General features: G+C 41.0%; 1 protein-coding gene across 2 annotated transcripts; it reads left to right on the top strand.

Moving 5' to 3' along the window:
* The first annotated feature begins 30 nt into the window (after positions 1–30).
* On the top strand, positions 31–26960 carry DYDC1 (DPY30 domain containing 1). Of its 2 annotated transcripts, XM_047761292.1 has the most exons (7): positions 31–168; positions 3457–3626; positions 4430–4531; positions 20059–20151; positions 23106–23162; positions 24186–24287; positions 26855–26960. In XM_047761292.1, exons 2-7 carry the CDS (start codon positions 3480–3482, stop codon positions 26882–26884), a joined length of 531 nt encoding a protein of 176 aa, XP_047617248.1. In that variant the 5' UTR covers positions 31–168; positions 3457–3479; the 3' UTR covers positions 26885–26960. The 2 variants fall into 2 exon arrangements, with proteins under 2 accessions (XP_047617248.1, XP_047617249.1); XM_047761293.1 differs by lacking the exon at positions 20059–20151.

Genomic DNA, 26960 nt, shown 5'->3' with positions numbered 1-26960 from the left:
GACGCATGCGCAGTTGTGGAAGTACTGTTTCAGGTGCTGGGCTGAATCCTGCGAACCAAGGCAGTTTTTGCAGTTGGACCTTGTGAGCGCTGCGGTGGCAGTAGACGTCCATGCTCCCCGAGCTTCGGGAATGTTAGTTCAGCGCCGGCCTCCTCCTTCTCCTCGGTGGTGAGCGGCGCTATGCCTTTTGGAGGGATACGGAAGGCGGGCACCCTGCCGGGGACCTGGGATAGAAAAGCAACCGAAGCGCTCGGAATCCAGGGTTGCCAGATAAAATTCGGGGTACGCATTTAAATTTGATTTCAGAGAAATAAGGAATAGCTTTTTAGCACAATATAGGATAATGCAAAATCATTCCTTATTTATCTGAAATTTAACTGGACATCCTGTATTTTTGTTTGCAAAAAAAGCAACCCTACCCGATCCCTTCCTCACCCCACTCAGCTGGCCACCTTTCTCCCAAGCAGGAGCGAAGAACCTCTTTCTGTTTCTTGTGACAACTTATGCAGGCTTGCGGCAGCTCTTTCTGTGGGAAGATGCTTTCTTCTGTTGAGCCAGGATGGCTGTTGGTGTGTATAAAAAATAGCATTACTTATAACAGGCTTTTCAGATGGGTACTGTCGCTAATTCAGGAACAAGAAATAAGCCAAACGAGGTAACGAGTTCCACCTGGGTTCCGCTGATAATGCGATGCAGGCTGCGTAGATGTGAGACTAACCCTTTACTGGAGGTTTCTCCTTAGGAACCACGGGCCCATTCCCATGTGTTATCTTTCAGGAGCAGCGGCAGGAATCGGCTCCCTTTTTAACTGTTATTCCATTCCAAATGATATTAAGCTGTCAATGTAGTTATTTTTGTCTTTGAAGAAGTGCAGTGAAGATACTGTGTTCCATACTCAGCTGTAATAAGACATCAATACTAGCTTGATAGGGAATTAGGTTCGTTTGTGCCAGTTTTTAGTTTGTTTTATGACTGTATATATGTATTAGCGTTCCTTTCTCCACTGTTGTTGCTAATATAAAGGCGGCATGTAAACTGCAATTTATGCATCTTGCTTTTTTTTCACTTCACACTTTGTCCTAGGGATCACTCCTAATTTGGGGGATCTTCCTCTTTCTCTTTTTTTCTGCGCAAAAATCCATTGTGTTGCTGTATCTCATCAGTCCTTTATTGAGGAACATTTGGATGGAGGTCGAAATTTGGCTATTCTTAGTAATGGTGCAGACTAACCGGTGGATATATTCATATTTTTGTAAGATAAGATCCCAGAAGTGAGACAAAAGGTAAATTCATATGTAATTTTCTACACATTTCCAAATTCTACTCCATGGGATTATACCATTTTGTACTCTGCCACCACATTATGAGACAGAGCACTATTGGAGTATATGGATGAAACTCAGAAGGTCATTGTTTCTGAGGTTTTGTGCAGAATGTTAGGTACATTTATTCCGGAACAGGTCAAGACACACTGGCATTCTGTCTTCTATAATTGCTCATGCCTGACATATAATAAGTTCTCTTTCTCTCTCTCTCTCTATATATATATATAAGAATATATATATATATATATTTTTTTTTTTGTCTTTTTGCCTTTTCTAGGGCTGCTCCCCATGGCATATGGAGGTTCCCAGGCTAGGGGTTGAGTCGTAGCTTTTGCTGCTGGCCTACGCCACAGCAATGAGGGATCCGAGTCGAGTCTGTGACCTACACCAAGCTCATGGCAACACCGGATCCTTAGCCCACTGAGTAAGGCCAGGGATTGAACCCACAACTTCATGGTTCCTAGTTGGATTCATTAACCACTGTGCCACGATGGGAACTCCTACATATTCTTTTTTGTTATAGTTGATTTACAATGTTCTGTCAGTTTCTGCTGTATCAATATATATTTTTTGAATAATGAATACATTTCATCAGATTCTCAGAGGAGTCTGGATTCATTAATGGTAATTTGCAAGGTGATCAGTTTCTTCAAAGCACCTGAGATAGAGTGGTTACTGCATTTCTGTCTTCCTTCCCCCTCTTTCTTCTTCTTCTTTTTTTTTTTGTCTTTTTGCCATTTCTTGGGCCACTCCCTCGGCATATGGAGGTTCCCAGCCTAGGGGTCTAATCAGAGCTATAGCTGCCGGCTTACGCCAGAGCCACAGCAACTCGGGATCCGAGCTGCATCTGCAACCTACACCACAGCTCACGGCAACGCCGAATCCTTAACCCATTGAGCAAGGCCAGGGAGCGAACCCGCAACCTCATGGTTCCTAGTCGGATTCATTAACCTCTGAGCCACGATGGGAACTCCTCTTTTTTTCTTTCTTTCTCTTTCTTTCTCTCCCCTCTTTCTTTCCTTCTCTCTTTTTCTTTCTCTCTCTCCTTCTCTCCTTCCTTCCTTTCTTTCTTTCCTTCTTTCTTTCATCTCTCTGATCTAAGATCGTTCCTGTCCATATTCATAACTGAATAGACTGGGACATTACTGGGAGAGTGGAGAAACTCATTCACTTGCCGCCGTGGAGAGCCAGCCCTGTTGGTGCTGTCATTAAAACACACTCCTAGAGGAGCTAATCCTTTAGTGGGGGGACAGACATGTCCATGCACAGATAATGCTCAGGCAGTATGATAAGGGTCATGTGAGCTGTTGGAGGAAGGACGGCTGTCTTTGTGTTGCCTGGAGACGGTGGTATCAGCCACAGCAGGGGGGGAATGACAGATGATTGATGCCTTGCAGGTGAGGAGATAGTCTCCAAACTGAGAGTGAGGGGTCATCATGTGCACATGTGATGGAGATGGAATTGCACAAGGTGTGAGCAACAGAATGACAGGATGTTCTGTATGGTTAGATCCCAGAGTATGTTGGAAGCAGAAGAGATTTCTGGAGGTGAGCTTGGAAAGAAAAGTGAAGCCAGAGCATGAAGAGCTTCATGTGCTATTCTTTGAAGGTTTAATTTTTTCTTATTCTTTGGCCTTAGGATATGTGGACTTTTTAAAACTTTAAGGTGGACTATTGTGATATTTTCTAGAAACATCTCTCAGGGCTTGGGAGGAGCATCTTAGTAAATCATTTAGGGTAACGACTCTGGAATCAAGAGTTGGGTGTGATCCCTGTGCATCATGTGCCACCTGGGCTGTTCACTTATTCTCTTTGTATCTGAATGCGAGGATTAAGTGAGCCATCACTTGCCATATAGCCATTTCATGGTCAATAATGACAGTATCCCTTTTCTGACTCTTGGAATCAAGGATCCTTCAGGATTTTGAAACTATTTTAGTTGTAGCAACTACTGTGGAACATTTTTGGAAAACGCTAGAAGTTCCCCAGAGCCAGCTTGCTTGCGCCATCCCTAATGGCAGGTGCCCATGACTGGTGACAGGATATGCTGCTTGGTTGGCCTTACTTGTCTCTACTTTGATTGTGCCTTCATCAAAAATCTCCTGCACTAATGCAAAATGTTTGTCCTTTAGAAGTTTTTACTTAGCAGTTATAAATGGAGACGGAGTATCTTCAAAAGAATCTTGGGACATGTCTAACTCAAGGGCTTGCAGAAGTGGCAAGGATGCGGCCAGTGGATCCAATAGAATATTTGGCATTGTGGATTTACAAATATAAAGAAAATGTGACCAGGGAGCAACTGGTAAGTATGGATCTTTTTTCCTAAAATTAGAAGAGTAAAATAATTGGTCCAGCTTCTTCATTTTTTATTAAAGCTTGATATTATCATTTCTTTCTGTTATAAAAATAGTATGTTTATTACATGAACTTGGACCACCTGAAAAAGTGAAAGTAGAAAGATGAAAACAAAATACCTCTATTTAGGAGTTCCCGTCGTGGTGCAGCGGAAATGAATCCGACTAGGAACCACGAGGTTGTGGGTTTGATCCCTTGCCTCGCTCAGTGGGTTAAGGATCCAGTGTTGCCGTGAGTGTGGCGTAGGTTGCAGACACGGCTCAAATCTGGTGTTGCTGTGGCTCTGGTGTAGGCCGGCAGCTATAGCTCAGATTAGACCCCTAGCCTGGGAATCTCCATATGCTGCAGGTGCTGCCCTAAAAAAAGACAAAAGACAAAAGAAAAAAATACTTCTATTTAGATTTTTAAGTATTTTTAGATATTCTAGTTTTTTTTCTACACATTCATCAGAAAAAAATACTTCTATTTAGATTTTTAAGTATTTTTAGATATTCTAGTTTTTTTTCTACACATTCATCTTAAGATTTTTTAAACATAATTTGATCATATTCAATTCATAATTTTAATTTTGTGCTCTTTGTTCAAATAAAACACACATTTTCCAAAATTATTATACAGTTTCCAAATGGACAGACTATAATTTGTTTAATCCTTTCCCTGCTGTTGGAGATTAACATGCTTTTAAGAATGTTTTCAAAAATTGTTTTACCTGCAATTAGTCACATGATGTTGTTTTTAAAACAATGCTAGAGACAAGAGGAAATGGCCCAGTTGGAGCATGAAAGACAAATAGCTCTGATGGAGCAGGAAATGATGGAGAGACTTAAAGCAGAAGAGCTCCTATTTCAGCAGGTGAGACAAAAGAGTTCAGTGGTGACTGGAATTGGTGGTGTCAGCCTCTGTGTGGTGCAACCCGAGTGTTGAAAAACTCCTCATCTCTGGTTGCTTAGATGTGGCTTTCATGTATCTTTATCCTTATGTCTCTCTGTGTTTCTTTGCTGGAGAAGCAGATGCAGTGGGGTAGGAGGAAAACCCAGAGAGTGAGCTGTCACAGAAGCCAACGGGACAATGTCTCATTGAGACCCAAGTAGTCAACCATGTCTATGGCTGGTCCAGTGAGATCAGAACCTGCCAAGTGCTCATTAAGTCCACGGGTGACCTTGGCAGGAGCAGTGTGTGGGGGCTGGGGTTAAGCAGGGGAGATAGAAATGGTGGGTGTAGATAATGTTTTCAAGATTCTCAGAGAAGGAATTCTGTTTGTTTGTTTGTTAAGTTCTCCCCCCCCCCCAAGGAACAGAGTGGGAGGGGGAGTGGTTGAGGTAAAGAAATAAAGTGGATTATTCCTAAAGTTAGCTTTACATGGAGATCAGAAAAAGTTGGATCTGAAACATAGGTTAGGCAGGTGGAAGACCCTTCTTTGATTCAGGGAAAGAGAAGATGTAGGTACGTGTGGTGTGTAGGTTTTATGGCACAATTTTTTTTTTTCTTTTTATGGCCATACCTGTGGCATAGGGAAGATCCCAGGCTAGCTGTCAAATCAGAGCTGCAGCTACTGGCCTACACCACAGCCACAGCAACACTGGATCCTTAACCCACTGAGTGAGGTCAGGGATCAAACCCACATCCTCACAGAGACTGTGTCAGGTTCTAAACCTGCTGGGCCGCAATGGGAACTCTTTGTGGCACAAAAACTTTTCTGTTTGTTGTTTTGTCTTTTAGGGCCACACCTGTGGCATAGGGAAGTTCCCATGCTAAGGATCGAATCAGAGCTACAGCTGCTGGCTTATACCATAGCCACAGCAACACCAGATCCGAGCTGCATCTGCAACCTACACCACAGCTCACGGCAATGCCGGATCCTTAACCCACTGAGCAAGGGCAGGGACCGAACCCGCAACCTCATGGTTCCTAGTCAGATTTGTTAACCACTGTGCCACGACGGGAACTCCTGGACTAATTTAATTTATGGAGAGCTTCTAAACCAAGTTCAAGCCTCCTGTTTATTCCTATTGTACACTACCTAATTCTACAGTCTCAACTCCAGTTTGTATGTTATAGAAAGATAAAGAAGCCTATTATTTGGCTGTGTGGGTAAAAAAGAAAATGTAAACATGGAAAATAGCTTCTTTGTCTTACTTCCCATCCTTGATACTGGAATAGGATAATTCAGGCACCTTAGGTGGATTTGGCTGTCAAAGAAAGCCTTTGCTGCTGCTTTTTTAGTCACTGGGCTTATTTTTGTGGGGAAATTGCATAGCATTGAGTTGGATGTCAAACAACCACCCAGGTAGTCAAGTATCTGCTGCAGTCACCCCAGCTTTTTTTTTTGTCTTTTTAGGGCTGCACCTGTGGCATATGGAGGCTCCCAGGCTAGGGGTCAAATCAGAGCTGCAGTTGTCAGCCTATACCACAGCCACAGCAACTCAGGATCCAAGCCACGTCTGTGGCCTACACCACAGCTCACAGCAACACTGGATCCTTAACCCACTGAGCGAGGCCAGGGATCAAACCCGCAACCTCAAGGTTACAAGTCGGATTTGTTTCTGCTGCATCATGATAGGAACTCCGTCACCCCAGCTTTAAATGAGGATCTGCCCGGCCTCTTCCAGCTCCTGGACCTGGTATTTGTCCCCTGTCTATCAGAAGAAGGAGACCCTCTCAGCAGTTCTCCTTCCCCAAGACAGATCACAGATGTGGAGATACTTAACTCTCTTTGACTCATCTTCTTTTTCACTTAGATAAAATTTGGTGATACTAGAAACCAAACACTTCTCTAGCTGTATCAGTATGGAGCCATCCCCTGTGCATCAAACCCTAAGCCTTGTATTGAATATGGAAGATATAGTGATATCCTACAGAAGATGTGATGGCCAGTTAGAGGAGTGGATTGGTGGGCAGAGATAGATGAGAGGAGGAGAAGGGACATGCAGAGAGATGGACCAACAGAGAAGAGCTTAAGACAGAGAGAGAGACTGAGATGAAGAGGAATAGAGAGGCCTCTCCATGTCCCCAGAGTTAAATGAGCTGGAGGGTCAGGACTCTGGTCACCCGCCTGTCTGTTTCAAGAGCAGTGGTAGTCAGTACCGCTGACTTGAAATTCATTGAAATTTTAGGCACTCTCCCACAAGCCTGGGTCCTTTGTGAATGTGGAAATATTTTTATTGTTGTTTTCTAGTTAAGAGCTTGTTTTGGAAGAAAAGCTTTTTAAATTTATTTGAATGTCTTTCTAAAATGGTTTTACTCATGTATGAAGAAAAGCAATTGGGTTTTGAACATTTCCCTTAAAATGTTAAGAAACTGGTGATGTTGATCAGTGTGGTTGGTATGTAACAACTGGACTTTGGGTTATTGTTGAGAGATTAGAGTTATTACACTTTCTCTACCAATGTCTGAAAGTCGATTGAATGGTAGTGTTGCTACATTTCGACTACCTAGTCCATCACTTTTATCTTAGTAGGAATGATACAGAAATATGAAGAAATTTCCTTTAACAGCCCTTTGTGAATAATGTTAATCACTGTTTATTATGTTTTTATTTGCAAAAGTGTATTATTTTTAAAATGAATTTAAAATAGTTTTAAAATGCTCTGAATGGAATGAGCTTGTATAAACTTGTTTATGGGGTGGCACTAGGTTAATGGTGAGAAATTGCTGAGGGGTTGGCAGACTCTTTCTGTTAGATATTTTACGGTTTGCAGGTTAAGAGGCAAAATTGAGGATGTTATGTAGATATTATGGGATATTATGTAGGTATATTATGTAGATATAGCAAGAGAGAAAACAATTTTCTACAAATGTTTTATTGATGAAATAAAAATTTTAAAAATAATAATCAAATGCAAATTTTTTTGTAATGTAGGCTTACTACTGAGAAGAATTACATTCCCTGCCCTTTTTTTTGTTTGTTTTGTTTTGTTTTAATGGCCACACCTATGGCATATGGAAGTTCCCGGGCCAGAGACTGAATCTGAGCCACAGCTGTGACCTGTGCTGCAGCTGCAGCAACACTGGATCCTTTAACCGACTGTGCCATGCCACAGGGAACTGAACCCATTCTTCTGCTGTGACCCAAGCAAGCCCCTGCATTCAGATTTTTTTTTTTTTTTTTTTTTGCTGCTGCTTCTTTTTAGGGCCACACCTGTGGCACATGGAAGTTCCTGGGTTAGTGGTTGAATCAGAGCTGCAGCTGCTGGCCTACGCAACAGTCACAGCAATGTCAGATCCGAGACACGTGTGTGACCTACACTAAAGCTCGTGGCAAAGCCAGATCCTTAACCCACTGAGCAAGGCCAGAGATTAAAACACGCATCCTCATGGATACTATTTGGGTTCTTAACCTGCTGGGCCATGACTGGAACTCTTGCAGTCAGATTCTTAACCCACTGTTCCACAGTGGGAACATCTACATTCCCTTTTTAAAGATAGCTTTTTTTTTCTTTTTTGTCTTTTGTCTTTTTGAGGGCCACACCCGCAGCATATGGAGGTTCCCAGGATAGGGGTCTAATCAGAGCTGTAGCTGCTGGCCTATGCCACATCTACACAAACACTAGATCCTTAACTCACTGAGCAAGGCCAGGGATTGAACCTGCAACCTCATGGTTCCTAGTCAGATTCGTTTCCTCTGCGCCACAATAGGAACTCCTAAAGATAGCATTTTACTTAGTTGGAGTTAAAAAATAATGTTCTCTATTACCAAAATTAATTGACAATGTTTATCTGTTTTTTTTCTTTGTTTTGTTTTTTGTTTTGTCTTTTGTCTTTTTAGGGCTGTACCTACAGCACATGGAGGTTCCTTAGGCTGGGGGTTGAATCAGACCTGAGCTGTAACTGCTGGCCACAGGCACAGCAATGCCAGATCTGAGCCGTGTCTGCAACCTACACCACAGGTCATGGCAATGCCGGATGCTTAACCCACTGAGCAAGGCCAGGGATCAAACCTGCAACCTCATGGTTCCTAGTTGGATTCATTTCTGCTGTGCCACGATGGGAACTCCGACAATGTTTATCTGTTAATGCTGATCTGTAGTGAGATTTTATGTGTTTCATCTTTGAAAATATCTTTTTACACAAATAGGTTCTTGCCAAATATTGATATCTGCCCATGTGCACAAAATTTTGAGTGTATTAATCTCTCAGAAGGCACTTGTAGAATTCTGCTAGGTTTTTCTCTTGATATTTGTCCTTATCATGTCATTATCTTGTGGATTCTTCCAGTTGAGGGTTGGTAAAATCTTCTCAGTCGCACAGTTAAATGGATTTTGAAATGTGGAAATTTCCTTTGCACTTATATCAAGACCTAAAAACACTCTAGAACTACAGTTTGAGCTTAGAAAATCTGCCACAGATTTGTGCGGGAATGGAAATCTAGTTTCTTGATAGCAGTAGAAGTGTATGAGGCAGCTTGACATTGTGATTCAAACAAATTAGTTGTTATTGAAATGACTTTCCTGCAGCATTAAGTTTTACATATAAATGCTGTTTTGCCTTATGCTTTTCAGTCAAATTGATTAAAAATCTTTTTTTTTTTTATTTTCCCACTGTACAGCAAGGGGGTCAGGTTATCCTTACATGTATACATTACAATTACATTTTTTCCCCCACCCTTTGTTCTGTTGCAACATGAGTATCTAGACAAAGTTCTCAATGCTATTCAGCAGGATCTCCTTGTAAATCTGTTCTAAGTTGTGTCTGATAAGCCCAAGCTCCTGATCCCTCCCACTCCCTCCCCCTCCCATCAGGCAGCCACAAGTCTTTTCTCCAAGTCCATGATTTTCTTTTCTGAGGAGATGTTCATTTGTGCTGGATATTAGATTCCAGTTATGAGTGATATCATATGGTATTTGTCTTTGTCTTTCTGGCTCATTTCACTCAGTATGAGATTCTCTAGTTCCATCCATGTTGCTGCAAATGGCATTATATCATTCTTTTTTATGGCTGAGTAGTATTCCATTGTGTATATATACCACCTCTTCCGAATCCAATCATCTGTCGATGGACATTTGGGTTGTTTCCATGTCCTGGCTATTGTGAATAGTGCTGCAATGAACATGCGGGTGCACGTGTCTCTTTTAAGTAGAGTTTTGTCCGGATAGATGCCCAAGAGTGGGATTGCGGGGTCATATGGAAGTTCTATGTATAGATTTCTAAGGTATCTCCAAACTGTTCTCCATAGTGGCTGTACCAGTTGACATTCCCACCAACAGTGCAGGAGGGTTCCCTTTTCTCCACAGCCCCTCCAGCACTTGTTATTTGTGGATTAATTAATGATGGCCATTCTGACTGGTGTGAGGTGATATCTCATGGTAGTTTTGATTTGCATTTCTCTTATAATCAGCAATGTTGAGCATTTTTTCATGTGTTTGTTGGCCATCTGTATATCTTCTTTGAAGAACAGTCTATTCAGGTCTTTTGCCCATTTTTCCATTGATTGATTGGTTTTTTTGCTGTTGGGTTGTATAAGTTGTTTATATATTCTAGAGATTAAGCCCTTGTCGGTTGCATCATTTGAAACTATTTTCTCCCATTCTGTAAGTTGTCTTTTTGTTTTCTTGTGGGTTTCCTTTGCTGTGCAAAAGCTTTTCAGTTTGATGAGGTCCCATGGGTTTATTTTTGCTCTAATTTCTATTGCTTTGGGAGACTGACCTGAGAAAATATTCATGATGTTGATGTCAGAGAGTGTTTTGCCTATGTTTTCTTCTAGGAGTTTGATGGTGTCCTGTCGTATATTGAAGTCTTTCAGCCATTTGGAGTTTATTTTTGTGCATGGTGTGAGGGTGTGTTCTAGTTTCATTGCTTTGCATGCAGCTGTCCAGGTTTCCCAGCAGTGCTTGCTGAATAGACTTTCTTTTTCTCATTTGATGTTCTTGCCTCCCTTGTCAAAGATTAATTGACCATAGGTGTCAGGGTTTATTAGTGGGCTCTCTCTTCTGTTCCATTGGTCTGTCTGTCTGTTTTGATACCAGTACCACACTGTTTTGATGACTGTGGCTTTGCAGTATTTCTTGAAGTCTGGGAGAGTTATGCCTCCTGCTTGGTTTTTGTTTCTCAGGATTGCTTTGGTGATTCTGGGTCTTTTGCTGTTCCATATAAATGTTTGGATTGTTTGTTCTAGTTCTGTGAAAAATGTCCTGGGTCATTTGATAGGGATTGCATCAAATCTGTAGATTGCTTTGGGTAGTATGGCCATTTTAAAATACTGATTTTCCCAATCCATGAACATGGAATATCTTTCCATTTCTTTACATCTTCTTTGATTTCTTTGATTAAAGTTTTATAGTTCTCGGCATATAGGTCCTTTCCCTCCTTGGTCAGGTGTATTCCGAGGTATTTGATTTTGTGAGGTGCAATTTTAAAAGGTATCATATTTTTGTATTCCTTTTCTAATGTTTCCTTGCTGGTATACAGAAATGCAACTGACTTCTGAATGTTAATCTTATAGCCTGCTACTTTGCTGAATTTATGAATCAGTTCAAGTAGTTTTGGGGTTGAGTCCTTAGGGTTTTCTATGTATAGTATCATGTCATCTGCATACAGTGACAGTTTGATCTCTTCTCTTCGTATATGGATGCCTTTTATTTCTTTTGTTTGTCTAATTGCTGTGGCTAGGACTTCCAAAACTATGTTGAAGAGCAGTGGTGAGAGTGGGCATCCCTGTCTTGTTCCAGATTTGAGTGAGAAGGCTTTCAGTTTTTCCCCATTGAGGATTATATTTGCTGTGGGTTTATCATAAATGGCTTTGATTATGTTCAGGAATGTTCCCTCTATACCCACTTTGGCAAGGGTCTTGATCAGGAATGGATGTTGGACTTTGTCAAGTGCTTTTTCTGCGTCTATTGAGATGATCATATGATTTTTGACTTTTTTTTTTATTAATGTGGTGTATGATGCTGATTGATTTGCGTATGTTGAACCATCCTTGTGAACCTGGGATGAACCCAACCTGGTCATGGTGTATAATTTTTTTGGTATGTTGTTGGATTCGGTTGGCTAAGATTTTGTTGAGAATTTTTGCATCTATATTCATCAATGATATTGGGCGATAGTTTTCTTTTTTGGTGGTATCTCTGCCTGGTTTTGGAATGAGGGTGATGGTGGCATCATAGAATGTCTTTGGGAGTATTCCTTCTTCTTCAACCTTTTGAAAGAGTTTCAGGAGGATGGGTACCAATTCCTCTTTATATGTTTGATAGAATTCTCCTGTGAAGCCATCTGGTCCTGGACTTTTATTTGTAGGGAGTGATTTTATGACCTCTTCAATTTCATTTCTAGTGATCGGTCTGTTCAGTTGGTCTGTTTCTACTTGATTCAGTTTTGGCAGGCTGTACAATTCTAGAAAATTGTCCATTTCTTCCAGATTGTCAAACTTGTTGCCGTATAGTTGTTCATAGTATTCTCTTATGGTGTTTTGTATTTCTGCTGTATCCGTTGTGATTTCTCCTTTTTCATTTCTAATTTTGGTTATTTGGGTTCTTTCTCTCCTCTTTTTAGTGAGTCTGGCCAGGGGTTTGTCAATTTTGTTTACCTTTTCAAAGAACCAGCTCTTGGTTTTATTAATTTTCTCTATTGTTTTTTGAGTCTCTATTTTATTGATTTCTTCTTTGATCTTTATAATTTCCTTCCTTCTACTGACTTTAGGACTTTTTTGTTCTTCTTTTTCTAATTCATTTAGGTGGAGGGTTAAGTTGTCAATTTGGGATCTTTCTTCTTTTTTGAGAAAGGCCTGTATTGCTATAAATTTCCCTCTGAGCACTGCTTTCGCAGCCTCCCATAGATTTTGAGCGGTTGTGTCTTCATTATCATTTGTTTCAAGGTAGTTTTTAATTTCCTTCTTGATTTCCTCATTGACCCATTGGTTTTTTAGTAGCATGTTGTTTAGTCTCCATGCAGTAGGTTTTTTCTCTTTCCTTTTCCCATGGTTGGTTTCTAATTTCATGGCATTGTGGTCAGAGAAGATACTTGAGATAATTTCTATGCTCCTAAATTTGTTGAGATTCGCTTTGTGTCCCAATATGTGGTCGATTCTTGAGAATGTTCCATGAGCATTTGAGAAGAATGTGTATTCTGCTTTTTTTGGATGTAGTGTCCTGAAGATATCAATGAAGTCTAACTTTTCTATTGTTTCCTTTAGGATCTCTGTTGCTTTATTGGTTTTCTGTCTAGAGGATCTGTTCAATGATGTGAGGGGGGTATTAAGGTCTCCTACTATGATTGTAGTCCCATCAATATCTCCCTCTATGTCTGTTAATATTTGTTGTATGTATCTGGGTGCTCCTGTATTTGGGGCATATATGTTGACAATAGTAACATCCTCTCCTTGGATGGATCCCTTAATCATTAAGTAGTGTCCTTCTTTGTCTTTCTTTATGTCTTTTGTTTTAAAGTCTATTTTGTCTGATATGAGTGTTGCGACTCCTGCTTTTCTGTCATGTCTATTGGTGTGAAATATTTTTTCCCACCCCTTCACTTTCAATCTATATGTATCTTTTGTCCTAAGGTAAGTTTCTTGCAGGCAGCATATTGAAGGTTTTTGCCTTTTTATCCACTCAGCCACTCTGTGTCTTTTGATTGGGGCATTCAGTCCATTGACATTTAAGGTGATGATCGATAGATGATTATTTATTGCCATTTGAACCTTGTGTTCCAGTTGATTCTATGGTTCTTCATTCTTCCTTTTTTTTTTTTTTTTTGGTTGGATGGTCTCCTGTTATTATCTGCTTGAGTGTATTTTTTTTTTTTCATTTTTTGCAAATGCAGTATTTGGTTTTGGCTTGTGGTTGCCCTGTTTTTTAAGTATGCTAACCCCTTTCCATAATTGTGTGTTTTAGCCTGATGGTCCTGTAGGTTCAAACACTTCATTACTATATTAAAATTAAGAAGAGAAACATACAAACAAACCAAAAGGGTTATTTACTTCCTAACATCCCTTGCCCACATTTTATGGTTTTGATGACTCTTTTTTATTTTTTTCTTTTTAATTTTATTTTGTTTGAGGCCTGTTCATGATTAAATCTGTATGCTGGCTTATTTGAGTGACTGCTCTCTGATTGTGGTTTCCTCAGTCCTAGTTCTTCCTCTTCTTCTTTTTTTTTTCTTTTCTTTTTTCTTCCCTTTCCTTCCTTTCTTTTTGGTTTAGAGAAGCCCTTTCAATATTTCCTTTAACCTGGGTTTTGTGTTGCTGTATTCTTTAAGTTTTTGTTTGTTGGAAAAAATTTTCATTTCCCCTTCTATTTTAAATGATATTCTTGCTGGATAGAGTATTCTAGGTTGCATATTTTTTCCTTTGAGCACTTTAAATATCTCTTGCCATTCCCACCTGGCCTGTAGTGTTTCTGTAGAGAAATCAGCTGATATTCTTATGGGGGTTCCCTTGTAGGTAACATCTGTTTTTCTCTTGCTGCCTTTAGGATCCTCTCTTTATCACTAACTTTTGCCATTTTTATTATGATGTGTCTTGGTGTGGGTCTGTTTGGGTTCAGTTTGTTTGGGGCCCTCTGTGCTTCTTGTATCTTGAACCCAGTATCCTTTAGATTTGGGAAGTTTCCATCGATAATTTCTTCAAATATATTTTCCATCCCCTTATCTTTTTCTACTCCTTCTGGAATTCCTATTATGCGTAGATTGGCCCACTTTATATTATCCCATAGGTCTCTTATATTGCTTTCCAGTTTTTTGATTCGGTTTTCTGTCTGTTGACCGGATTGAGTGATTTCCATTATTCTATCTTCCATATCACTGATTCGTTCTTCTGCATTATTCATTCTGGTTTTTACTGCCCTTAGTTCCGTTTGCATCTCTGCAAATGAATGTTCTAGTTTTTCTTGGCTCCTCCTTATATTTTCTAGTTCCTTTCTGAGGGTGTCTGCATTACTGTTCATATCTTCTCTTAATTCCTTCAGTATTTTCACTATTTCTCTTTTGAACTCCAGGTCTGTCAGACTGCAGAGATCTGTTTCATTGCTGACTGTTTTAGGTGAGTTCTCCTGTTGGTTTGACTGGGGGTGGTTTCTCAGCTTCTTCATCTTGCTTGTTGTTTTCTTTCTCCTGAGGGAGTTGTACTCTCCGTTATCGGGCAGTGTTTGCCTTGTCACTGCCATGGAATATTTCCTGAGGGCTGGCGTTGTTGGTCAATCTTTTTTGAGGCAGTGTGGCTTTTCTGGAGTGTTGATGGGGCTAGCAGTGTTTCTTTGAAGCAAAGGAGGACTTCCTGAGGGCAGACAGGACTGGGAGGTCCACACCACGATGGTAGCAGATTTCACTTGGTCATGCAGAGCTTGCTCTGGTGTTTTTAGGCTGTGGGGTTCTTGCAGGGGGTTGGCGGTGTTGGGCAGCTGTTCCTCAGGAATGCAGCACCCCCTGGGGGCTGGAGCAGCTATCTGGGTCACTGAGAACCTAAGAGGCTCTTCCCCAGGGCAGCCCAACTCAGAAGGACGGCCTGCGAATGTAGGCGGATCTTCTCACAGTCTGGCCAAGCTTGTTGCAGCTTTTCTGGGCTGCAGGGGGTCCTCCAGGGGGCTGGTGGTGCTGAGCAGCTATTCCGCGGGAGTGGGGCACCCCCTGGGGGCTTGGGCGGGTAGCAGGGCCGTTGGAAACCCAAGAGGCTCCTCCCCGGGGCAGCCTGACTCAGAAAAACCGTCCGAGAATTAGGCAGATCTATTCACGGCCTGGCTAGGCTTATTCTAGCTTTTCTGGGCTGCAGGCCTTTTCTCGGGGGCTGGTGGTGTTTGGTGCTGCTCTGTGGAAGTGTAGCCCCTCCAAAGGGCAAGCAGCCCTGTGCAGGGACAGCCCCTGCGGTGGTAGGCTTCAGGCAATTGTTGAGGCCAGCCCTCCTGGATGGCACGCAGCCCCAGGTCCGGTGAGGGCGTAGGGGGTGGTAGGGGTGTGGGGAGGGGATGCACTGGGAAGCACAGCTTTCAGCTAGCTAGCGGGCCTGTAAGCTTGCTGTGGCGTGGGGGGTATTCTATGGGACCCACCCCTTTTTCTCTCCCTTCCCCAGCATGGGCGCAGATCAGGCTCTTCTCCCAGGTTCCCTCTGATGCGGCTTTCCACTTCCCCACCCCTAGAGTATTGCTCCCTTTCTCTGCGACAGCTTTGTTTTCTAGTTCCCAGGAAGTCTCTGCCCCGTCAAATGGTTTCTAGACCTCCCAAGCAGTTTCCCCTCTGCCCCGCCCCCCCCAGCCCGTTCTCGTGGACTAACCTCTGGAGCCGAGGTCTCAGTGCCCAGCCCCCATCCAGGCGTCCCCCGTCCCTTTCCCGGGGACTAACCCCTGGTGCGGAGGTCTCGGTGCCCAGCCCCCACCCAGGCGTCTCAATTTTTGGTGACTGTGCCCGTAGTTCAGATGGTCCGTTCAGTTCTTGATTGGCTTTTCCGTACTCCAACTTACTGCAACACTCTTCTCTGCATCTGGAGATTCCTCCGGTTCGTTTGATCTTTCCCCCGTGTAGGTGACTTTCCAGGGTGCAGGATCCCTTTCTCCTCCGCAGTTCCCTTTTGGGAGCGCCCATCCCGCTCGGATTCACCTTCTCTCACTCTCCTCTTTTCTCCCGTTCTGCCCAGTAATGTCAAGAACTTCTTGCCATTATTGGAGTTTAGGTTCCTCTGCCAGCGATTGGTTGCTGTTCTGCGCGAGTCTTTTATTCTGTAGATGTGCTTTTTTTGTTGTGTTTGTGGGAGAGGGCGAGCGTGTCCCCCTACTCCTCCGCCATCTTGTCCTCCTGGGAAGCTGATTAAAAATCTTTAAGTCTGCAGCAAAAGCTAGTTTCCAAATCTATTTAATGTTTGATAATTGTGTTTGAAGATGGTTCTTAAAGTCAGTTTTAGCCTTAGCTCAAAAATTCGCAATAAAACATTACCACTGTTAAGCCATGGACCTGTTGGTTTGTAGGGCAAGTCAAGATATATTCAGCTTCTGCATCTGACAAAAAATTACGGAACCAATGATGTTTAAGATCATAAAGGTAAATGAAAGTCACTGTTGACACTGTTACAAACCAAATTTGGCTCTGCTCACCGAAGGTGTGTTGAAGGCAAATCTGTTGACACTGGGTTGTGGTGAAGAAAAGTGCAGTATTTATCGTAAGGTGCCAAGCAAGGGCATGGGAGACAAGGCTCAGATTCACTCCACGTTGGTCGTTGAGTTAGGGGTTTTCTTAAAGGGGAAGAGCAGAGGGGCTAGAATTAATCATCTTGTGACATTTCTGTGACATATCTTTTCCTTTTTTAATTGAGATATAGTTGATTTGTAATATTGTGTTAGTTTCAGGTGTACAACAAGGTAATTTGGTTGTATATATACACACACATTTATATTCTTTTTTTCAATTCTGTTCCATTATAGTTTATTACAAGATAGTAAACATAGTTCCCTGTGCCATATAGTAGGACCTGGCTTATCTATTTTATGTATAGTACTGTGTATCTGTTAATCTCAAGGTCCTAATTTATTCCCTTCACCCCTTTCCTCTTTGGTAATCATAAGTTTGTTTTCTGCATCTGTGAGTCTGTTTCTCTTTTGTAAATAAGTTCATTTGTACTATTTTTTAGATCCCACATATAAGTGATATTATGTAATATCTCATCTTTCTCTGTTCGTCTTCACTTAGTATGGTAATCTCTAGGTCCATCCGTGTTGCTGCAACATTTCTGTGACATTTCTTGATCATTGACTTTTCAGTCAGCAATTATTTTTCAGTCACTTCAAACTCAACATCAGCTCCTTTGGGATTCAGGATGTTTCTGGTTTACCATTCTCTGGCCAGGTGGTCCATGTCTTCGGAGTCTGTTAGCTCATCTCCTCCTGGAGAAAAACCTGAGTTCTACATTAATGATATCTATAATAGCAATTTTAGTACATGAACAATGTTATTGACAATAGCAATTTTAATCATATGACTAGTTGATTAGTGTTCCGTTAGCACAGGATTGAGGTCAGAGGGGACAAGAAAGGGAATAAAGTTTTGGATAGGGAGATGAATCATAAACCCAGTAAGGATACTCGACTTTAGAGGGACTTGGTTTCAACATTGCTGGCTCAGAAACACGTGATAGAGTCAAATATTTTCATCTAAGTAGCTGCTCTTGAATCATATAATGAGGAGTTCCTGTTATGGCTCAGCAGAAACGAATATGACTAGTATCCATGAGGACACAGGCTCGATCCCCGGCCTTGCTCAGTGGGTTAAGGATCTGGAGTTGCCATGAGCTGTGGTGTAGGTTGCAGACATGGCTTGGATCCCTAGTTGCTGTGGCTGTGATGTAGGCCAGAAGCTACAGCTCCAATTTGATCCCTAGCCTGGGAACTTCCATATGCTGTGGATGGGTCCTAAAAAGACAAAAAAAAAAAAAAAAAAAAGAACCATACAATGAAAACTCATAGGCTCCAAACACCGTTTTCACAAACTTTGTAAATTTGTCCAATTATGCTTTTTTTCTGTTCCACACATACTTTTTTTTTTTTTTTAGGGCTGAACTTGAAGTGTGTGGAAGTTCCCAGGCTAAGGGTCGAATCAGAGCTACAGCTGCCAGCCTGTGCCACAGCCACAGCAACACCAACACCAAATCCAGGTTGCACCTGTGACCTACACCACAGCTCACGGCAATGCCGGATCCTTAACCCGCTGAGCGAGGCCAGGGATCAAACCCGTGTCCTAATGGACAGTAGTCAGATTCGTTTCTGCTGCACCAAAGTGGAACTCCTGTTCCACACATAATTTTATCACCACTGGTTGTAACATATCTTAGCAGATTTCACATCTGGTTGTAGTGAATTAAGGTTCTTCTCAATGTCTTTGAAAATATTCTGCCTGTATTACTGCCCCATGAAGACTGTTCATAGTGGTTGATTTTTTTTCAGTTACTTCAAACTTAGCATTGATTCCTTTGATAAATAGCAGCAACTGATCAGTGTTGGGAACATTTTTCTGCTCATCAATAGCCAGGGAAAACCACTCAAAACCATTTGCCTTGTCATTAATTGACTATTGATGCTGCTCCCTGTGTCATTGATACTTTGAGCAACTGTTTTCACCAAGAGGCTAAAAATCTTAAGTTTTTTAGACTCTGAATTCAAATTTGTTTTAATTACATCACCATTGACTAATGTATTTCTTTGCTTGGCTAACAGATGAGCCACTTGAAAATTTTAACTTTCATTGCAGCCTCCTTGTCATTTTTAATTTTTGTGAAGACATTCTGCTCTGATGAAATAATCCTGTTTTAAACTCTCTAATATTTCTGACCTTTGCATTCATGTTAGTTGAGAATATTGTGATGAGTGTTCTGGTAATGTTGATATTTACTGTATTCTTTTAGTACAGTGTTGTTGCATAAGAAACACCATTCTTTGCCAGTTAATTTGATAGTAAACCACATGCCACTATGTGTAAAAAGGCAAACATTCAAAATCCACTTTTTTCTTGTTTTGGTATGATGGCACTGATTTTTTTTGACAATGTCTCAGTGTAGTGATATGGTGCTGTGATTTATGAGGGTGTAACTGTGACTCGTAGTGTGCTGAGCAGTAGTGCAAGGCAATGAGAGCACCACCTGTGGTATCTGTTGCAAATACTCAGCTGTGCTGTTGTGGGGCAAAAGCAGTCACAGACAGTAAATGAGTGGATGAGTATGGCAGTGTTTCAGTAGAGCTTTATTTAAAACTTGACATTTGAATTTCATATATTTTTCATATGTAATGAAACATCATTATTCTGATATTTTCCAACCATTTAAAAAGGTATAAAAACCATTTTTCAGAGTTCCCTGGTGGCTCAGTGGGTTAAGAATCCAGTGTTGTCACTGCTGTGGTGGAGATTTTATTCGTGGCCCGGAAACTTTTGCATGCCACAGCCAAAAAAAAAAAAAAAAAAATTTGCTTGCAGGCTGTACAAAAACAGGAGTTAGGTCAGGATTGACCAAAGGAATTTACTCTGCTGACCTCTGTTTTTGCATGGCTAGGATATATGTTAAGTTGGGACCAGATTTGTTGTTGATTATCTCCGGTTTCAAATAATATACCTAAAATCTTTTTATCTGCTATTTCACAACCAAGGTTTGGCTATTTGAAGATCCATCCTTAAAGACATTTTTATCTGAAAAAAATGATTATACTCTTCTTTGTAGCTTCAAGAACAGAGAAAATGACTTGATTTTGTACCAATACTGCTTTTCTAAAATTAGCAATTAAGGAGGCTTACATTTTAATTTTATACTTTAGGAAATATTTGTAAAAAGCTAACATGTTAGGTGACTGTGACCATTTATTTTTGCAAGTTCTGCAATTTAGGTGAGTGTAAACTTTATTATCATGGGACATTTCACTGTAGTAGAGTAAATTCCTTGCAATTGGTATGACTCTAATGTGACTTATTTATTTCTGAATATTCAGCAACAGCTGGCATTCCAGCTGGAGTTGGAAATGCAAGAAAAAGAGAGACAGAGAATAGAAGAACTGCAGAGAGCTCAAGAACAATTTGAGAGGGTAATTTGAAGTTTTATAAAAATCTGTTTTATTTTAAAGCCTCTTAGACTTTGCAGACTGTTTCTTCCAGTTGTTATAGCATGGTCTAAGACCTGCCACACATTATTTATGTGACTTAAGTTCTATAGCCTTTTTCAGTCTCAGTTTACCTTTTTGAAAAGTAGGGATAAAAGTATAATATTATTTCTAGCATCTCACTGGGTTATTGTAAGGATCAAACAAAATTGTGTATGTGAGACTCCTTTGTGAGCATTGATACTGTCAACATTGTAGTCAAGAGATAGTTATTTCTAATTATGGTAGCTAATGCTGAAGGTTAAGTTCTTTGTAGTAGTGGGAGTATTCTGATCTCTGAGATAATAGTACATCTCTTTTCTTGATGTTAGATGGATTATCAACAGTGATTTACATTTAAAAGTCTGTTTTTATATGGATTTTCCATGGCTTTCTTTAAATAAACTATTCATTAACGTGCATCAAAAAAAAGTCCATCCCGGAGTTCCTGTCGTCATGGCGCAGTGGTTAACGAATCCGACTAGGAACCATGAGGTTGCGGGTTCGGTCCCTGCCCTTGCTCAGTGGGTTAACGATCCAGCGTTGCCGTGAGCTGTGGTGTAGGTTGCAGACGCGGCTCGGATCCCGCGTTGCTGTGGCTCTGGCGTAGGCCGGTGGCTACAGCTCCCATTCAACCCCTAGCCTGGGAACCTCCATATGCCTCGGGAGTGGCCCAAGAAATAGCAACAACAACAACAACAACAACAAAAAAGACAAAAAGAAAAAAAAAAAAAGTCCATCCCCTTTGATTGTGTTTGTCTTATGTCAAGCCTTCAGTTTGGCCAATGTTTCCATATATGCAAAAAATATGTCATACAGACCAGATTTTTGTATGACTGAGTTGTATTTTTCAACTGGAAATTTCATATTGTACACTTATAGCTAGTATCTGTTACTCAAATGTTACTCCTCTGTTGATTCCATATTTAAAACTTAAAACAGAAGCAGGTTTTATAGAATATATTTATTAATGACCTAAATGAGCGCATATTATTAAAAGAAATTTTTAAAAGTTGGAAGGATAAATTAAATTTTTTTAAAAAATGGGCTTTAATTAATTAATTAGCTCTCAGGATAACTCAGTTTAGTCTTTTCTTCCCAATGTATTATACTCATCATTCTATAATAAAAGATCAATCTATTGAGAATTGTTCTTTAGAAAATAAAATAAGTCAGTCCTGTTATAGCCCAAGTGTGAGCAAACTACTTTTGTGAGTCAAAAAGATGAGATTTTTAAAAGGATAAATCCAAATCTCTATACATAACTTTTAAGAAATAGAGATGCTGGTGTTATGTTAGTCTGAAGGTGGTAGGACACATGGATATCCATGCATGCACACACCCATATACATGCAAGCCCCCTTTCTCTTCACTTAAGATCCAGTGATCTCAAATGAAAGAAGAAAAACCAGCATATATCATGAAGACAGTGATCAAAATAAGAGAAATGGAAGTTTTTGTTTGTTTGTTTTGTCTTTTTTCCTTTTCTAGGGCTGCTTCCCACAGCATGTGGAGGTTCCCAGGCTAGGGGTTGAATCCGGGCTGTAGCTACCAGCCTACACCACAGCTCACGGCGACGCCAGATTCTTAACCCACTGAGCAAGGCCAGGGATCGAACCCGCAACCTCATGGTTCCTAGTCGGATTCAGTAACCACTTCGCCACGACGGAAGTCCTGGAAGTATTTTTTATTGAGCTGCCCAGATAGCTGTATCTGAGTGCGAGAAAGCCTATGATTTATGGAAGGGATTAGCCCCAGAGGGCCCCATTCATGTTACTCACTATCTGCAGGCACTGTCAGACTGTGTGACCAGAGCCACAGGAACTTTAATAATCCATATTCCTACTGGCTTCTCGCCCCCTCTCCTCTCTCCTGCCATGTAATGCTGCCTGATCTCTTGCTCAGAGACAAATTCATCCATGTCTTTTTGTCCTGGCCTTTGTGTGGCTTCAGAGATAATAAATTATCATTTGCAAATGGAAATTTATTGGAAGGATCCTGGGTTGAAGAAAAGGTTTTACAACTAAACTGTGAAGGGCTCTGATACAACCAGGTCTTCCAGACCTTTGGGAGCAAGAGAATCAATGCCACCAGGGTTCTCGTGTCTGCTGTTCTCTCTCCTTGTGGCCTGGTTTGGTGCTCAGGGGTGAGGATATGGCCCTGAATGGTTCTTGAGTCTCATAATGTTGAGGCTCCTACCATCTGAAAGGTATGGATTCCTTTGTTTTGGGTTTTAGAAAAGAATCTTGGGGAAGAATCCCAACTGGCTTAGTTTGTGTCCAGTATCCATCCCTTAGCTGGGGAGCAGGGTCCTGCAAGAACACGGACTTCCCACTACAGCCACACAGTTGTAGGATAAGACGTGCCCAGGAGAAGGGAATGATCTTGAGAAAGTAGGTTTGACTTGGTTAATGGATGCTGTATTTTCACATGAAAGAGATATCCCATGTGCTTAGAATATTAGAGAGAACTTACACATTGAATAGTGACTAGGGCCAGATTAATTCCTTCACAAATACTTGCTTCTCTCTTACTGTGTGTAAAATTCTACTTAACTGTAAGTTCTTTCAAAAATCTCTTACTCTTAAGAGTTTATTAAAGTTTTTGTTTTGTCACTTTTCACACTTGCTAGTAATTTGGCTTCACGTTTAATGTTTCAGCCCATTTCATTTTTTAAAATGTTCTATTTAATTATAAATAAAACATGGTAATCATCTATTAACAGTGTTAAATGAGACTGTATTTGAAGTTTTTGGTGTATTCAGATCACTGCTCTAAGAGTGAAAACATTTTTGCTGTTAAATTGATCATAATGTAATAAAAATATTTGAAAATTAAATATGGAATCAAAAACACTATATTATATTGAAAGTATTTTTCTTCATTTTTGTATATTATAGGAATTGAGAATGAACATGGAAAATATAGCTAAGGGTGAAGATACCTTACATGGAGAGGTGAGAAGAAAGTTACTCTGTGATATGGGAAATGAATAAATATCCTGGAACGTAAAACTTAATTTTGATGCATTAATAGCTAAATTTTTAATGAGATTATCAAAACTGATAGTCCATATGTATTATAGTAATAACAAGTCACAAATATGATGTACTTTATCTATTTATTTGTCTTTTTAGGGCTGCACCTGTGGTTTATGGAAGTTCCCAGGCTACAGGTTGAATCACAGCTCTAGCTGCTGGCCTATGCCACAGCCACAGCAATGCCAGATCTGAGCCGAGTTTTCGACTTACACCACAGCTTACAGCAATGCCAGATCCTTAACCCAGTGAGTGAGGCCCAGGATTGAATCTCCATCCTCATGGATACTAGTCAGATTCGTTTCCTCTGAGCCACAATGGGAACTCCAATATGATGTGCTTTAAAGTAAAATCTTGAAGTGGGTAAAACTGGGACATTCAGTTTGTTTTTATAATTTTAAAAACCATAATATTATGATATCATTGACCACATGATTACTTGCAATGATATGTTTTAAATTTCTGAGTGGTTTTTGTTTTTGTTTGTTTGTTTGTTTGTTTCTTTTTAGGGCCGCACTTTTGGCATATGGAAATTCCCAGGCTCTGGGTGGAATCAGAGCTGCAGCTGCCTGCCTACACCACAGCCCAGTAATGTGGGATCCAAGTAGCATCTGTGGCCTACACCACAGTTCACGGCAATGCCGGATCCTTAACCCACTTAGCGAGGCCAAAGATTGAACCCAAATCCTCCTGGATACTAGTCGGGTTCATTTTCACTGAGCTACGACAGGAACTCCATGAATTTCTGGGTCTACTTTTTAAACACATTTTAGCATTTATTCTTAAGAATTCTCGTCATTAACAGGTATTAGTGTTCATTCTATTAATTGACAGTGTTGAATTTTGATGGTATAATTCAGAAATGTCTCATCAAAACTGAAAGGAAATTAATGTATTAATCTCAAAGTCATTTGAAAGTGAAAATGAACTCTCTGATTGTAGGACAGAGCTGACTCAGGCAAAACACTGGCTGAAATCAGTGATCGTTATGGGGCACCTAACTTGAGCAGAGTGGAAGAACTTGATGAACCAATGCTATCTGATGTAAGTATCCTTAGGAAATTGTTCTGTGAAAAGCAGAATTTTTTTTTTTTTTTTAACTTTAGGAAGGCCTAGTGCATATGAGGCTGGGGTTGGATGGCAGATGGGCCTTTTGCTTCGTAGAAGGAAAACCAGTTTTCTGGGTGCCAGCATATCCCTAATTGGCCTTCTGCCCTTTTGTACAGCGTGTTACTGGCTCTGAGTGTACAGGCAGGCACATGTCTGGCTCCACACAAATGTGTGGGCCCTGAGTGGGAAGCAGCTGGGAGTTGGTGTTAAGGTAGCAGTGTGCCCTCCTATGCAGAGTGTGATATGTATGTTTAGAGTGAGGCTTTGAAAATTTCAAAATCTCTTCAGAATAGGTATTTAAAAGCATGTGGTGAAATACATAACCTTTAAATTAAAATTTGGGGGCCAACACTGACCCAAACCATGGAGCCAAATAAATATCTTAATGAGAGTGCATGCTTTTATAGTATATAAGCACATCTGCTATTTAATAAACATGTAATGTTTGCTATTGTGCCACACATGGTGCTTGATGCTGTTATGAGTAAAACAGGTCATTTTTGACCTTGTCTAGGGGAGAGACAATTGGATAAGCAATTAATAGTCATTATTAGGAGTTTCCTTGTGCTGCAGTGGGTTAAGGATCTAGTGATGTCATTGCAGCCGCTTGGGTTGCTGCTGTGACACATGTTTGATTCCACCCAGGAACTGCTACATGCCGGTGGCACAGCCAAAAAAAAAAAAAAAAGAGTGACCAGGTAATTTATTGCCCAAACCAGTATGCTTTGAGAGCAAAGGGCAGAGCTGTTGGTAATTGAGCCAAGTCAGCTGGATGTAAACCAGGACTGGCCTGACAGAGGGATTCATTGAGTCACCTTCATCAGTGAGCACTGACAAGTTGGGACAGCTGCCTGGTTGAAGACTCTTGGTCAGGAAAGGCTTCCTGAAGGAAGTCCACTTGTCCCTTGGTGGGAGGCTTAAAGCACAGAGTGTGAAGACCCAGCTCAGGGAGAATAGAGAGAGTAGGAGGCAGAGAGAGATCGGAGCTGAGGCAGTGGGGAAGGCAGGGGCCAGACCAGGAGAGGAAGGTGCGCTCAGAAGTTTATATTTTATCCTGGGGACAATGGAGGCTAACGTGATCAAAGCTGCATTTGAGGAAGGCCATCTGGCCACAGGATGTGGAAAAGATTGAAATGATAGATTTGCAGAGACCCACTAGGAGGTTCTTGTAATCTGGAGATAGATGGCATTGATGGCCTGGAGTAGTAAAGGGTGTTTTCAAGAGCTGTTCAGAAAGTGGAGCTGGAAGGATTTGGTGCCAATCAGTCTGTGGTTACATTCTTATTAAATGGCTGCCATGTTTCAGTACTGTGCAGGGAGCTAGACAATGCCAGTGAACAAAACAAATTGAGTTCCTGCTCTTTGGGGTCCATGGGCTAGCCCAAAAGGTGCTCTGAGGGGACAGAGCAGGGAAATCAGCCTGGATGAGTCTCCTCCAGGAAGTGTCACTTAAGGAACTAGCCTGAGATAAGCCCTGCAGATGGAACGGGCAAGATACTTTCAAAGAACTGGAATAGTCTATTATGGCTGAGTTGCATGGAGCCAGTAGAATGGTGTGATTTGAAGCTGGAGATGTGAGTAGAGATCACACTGATCACACTGAGCTCCGTGAGTCGTGTTAGGGATTTGGGACTTGAGTTCCATGGGAGTCATCGAAAAATGTATGTAAGGATTAGATATGTGTTTTTAGAAAGTGGAGAGAGGATTTGAATGGGTAGGCGTGGAAGCAGGAGACCACCTAGGAGGTTATTAGAGGCAGCCACATGCAAGGTGATCAGGGCTAGGACCAAGGTGCAGACAGCAGAGATAGGGACAGCTGAGTGGATTTGATATTGGTCGAGAGGATAAAGGAGAGAAAGAAATCAAAGATGAAGCCCAGATTTCTCCCTTGGACAGCCTGGAAGCTTCACCATTTTTTTGAGCTTTCTCATTGGTTGAATTGAGGAACATATGAAGAGAAAGTTGGTTTTGTGAAAATGATGGCTTAAGTTGTGGACATGTTGAGTTTCAGGTCACTCTGAGGTATGCAGGTAAAAATGGCCAAAGACCAGTTGAAGTACAATATGGATCTGAAGGACAGAAGGGAGGTCCAGCAGGAGATAGGAGTTCAGCGGTCATTGGCATATAGGCTTAGTACAGCTGGGAGTGTGAGTAAAGTACCTAGGAGTGCATGCAGATGTGAAGGAGGGGGCTCAGGGTGAAACCCTGAGAAATTTCAACATTTAAGGGGTGGGTATGGGACCCCTATAAGAAGGATATAGATAACAGTAAGAGAAAATAGCAAGAGAAGTAGAAGAAAGGATGGGTTAATAAATACACTGAGAACACAATTACATTATTGTTATACTGAATTTGCATCTTACTTGAAATAATCTGAAACTATCAAAAAACTTGATTTACATTGTCACATAGAAATTACCTAAGCTCTAATTTTCTGTGACTTGTATATTTTCACAGTTCTAATTGTATTAAAGCATATTTACTTTTTATTTTGTTTTTAGGTTGCATTAAACATTGATCAAGATTTGTAGAATCAACCAACCTAAGAACAATAAATTTTTCTTGTTTCAAATTTCAAAGTGTGAGGTCCCCAAACGTATTCCACCC

Source organism: Phacochoerus africanus, chromosome 15, assembly GCF_016906955.1.
Source record: "Phacochoerus africanus isolate WHEZ1 chromosome 15, ROS_Pafr_v1, whole genome shotgun sequence".
Classification (NCBI taxonomy): domain Eukaryota; kingdom Metazoa; phylum Chordata; class Mammalia; order Artiodactyla; family Suidae; genus Phacochoerus; species Phacochoerus africanus.
Note: the sequence above shows the minus strand (reverse complement) of the source record. Positions and strands in the feature narration are given on the sequence as shown.

What these genes read in the sequence shown, in the direction of transcription:
- DYDC1 (XM_047761292.1), top strand. Translation starts at nt 3,480, where the DNA reads ATGGAGACGGAGTATCTTCAAAAGAATCTTGGGACATGTCTAACTCAA. An exon ending in CTCAAGAACAATTTGAGAGG is followed by an intron (nt 20,152 to 23,105) that starts GTAATTTGAAGT and finishes TGTATATTATAG; the next exon opens with GAATTGAGAATGAACATGGA. An exon ending in ATGAACCAATGCTATCTGAT is followed by an intron (nt 24,288 to 26,854) that starts GTAAGTATCCTT and finishes TTTTGTTTTTAG; the next exon opens with GTTGCATTAAACATTGATCA.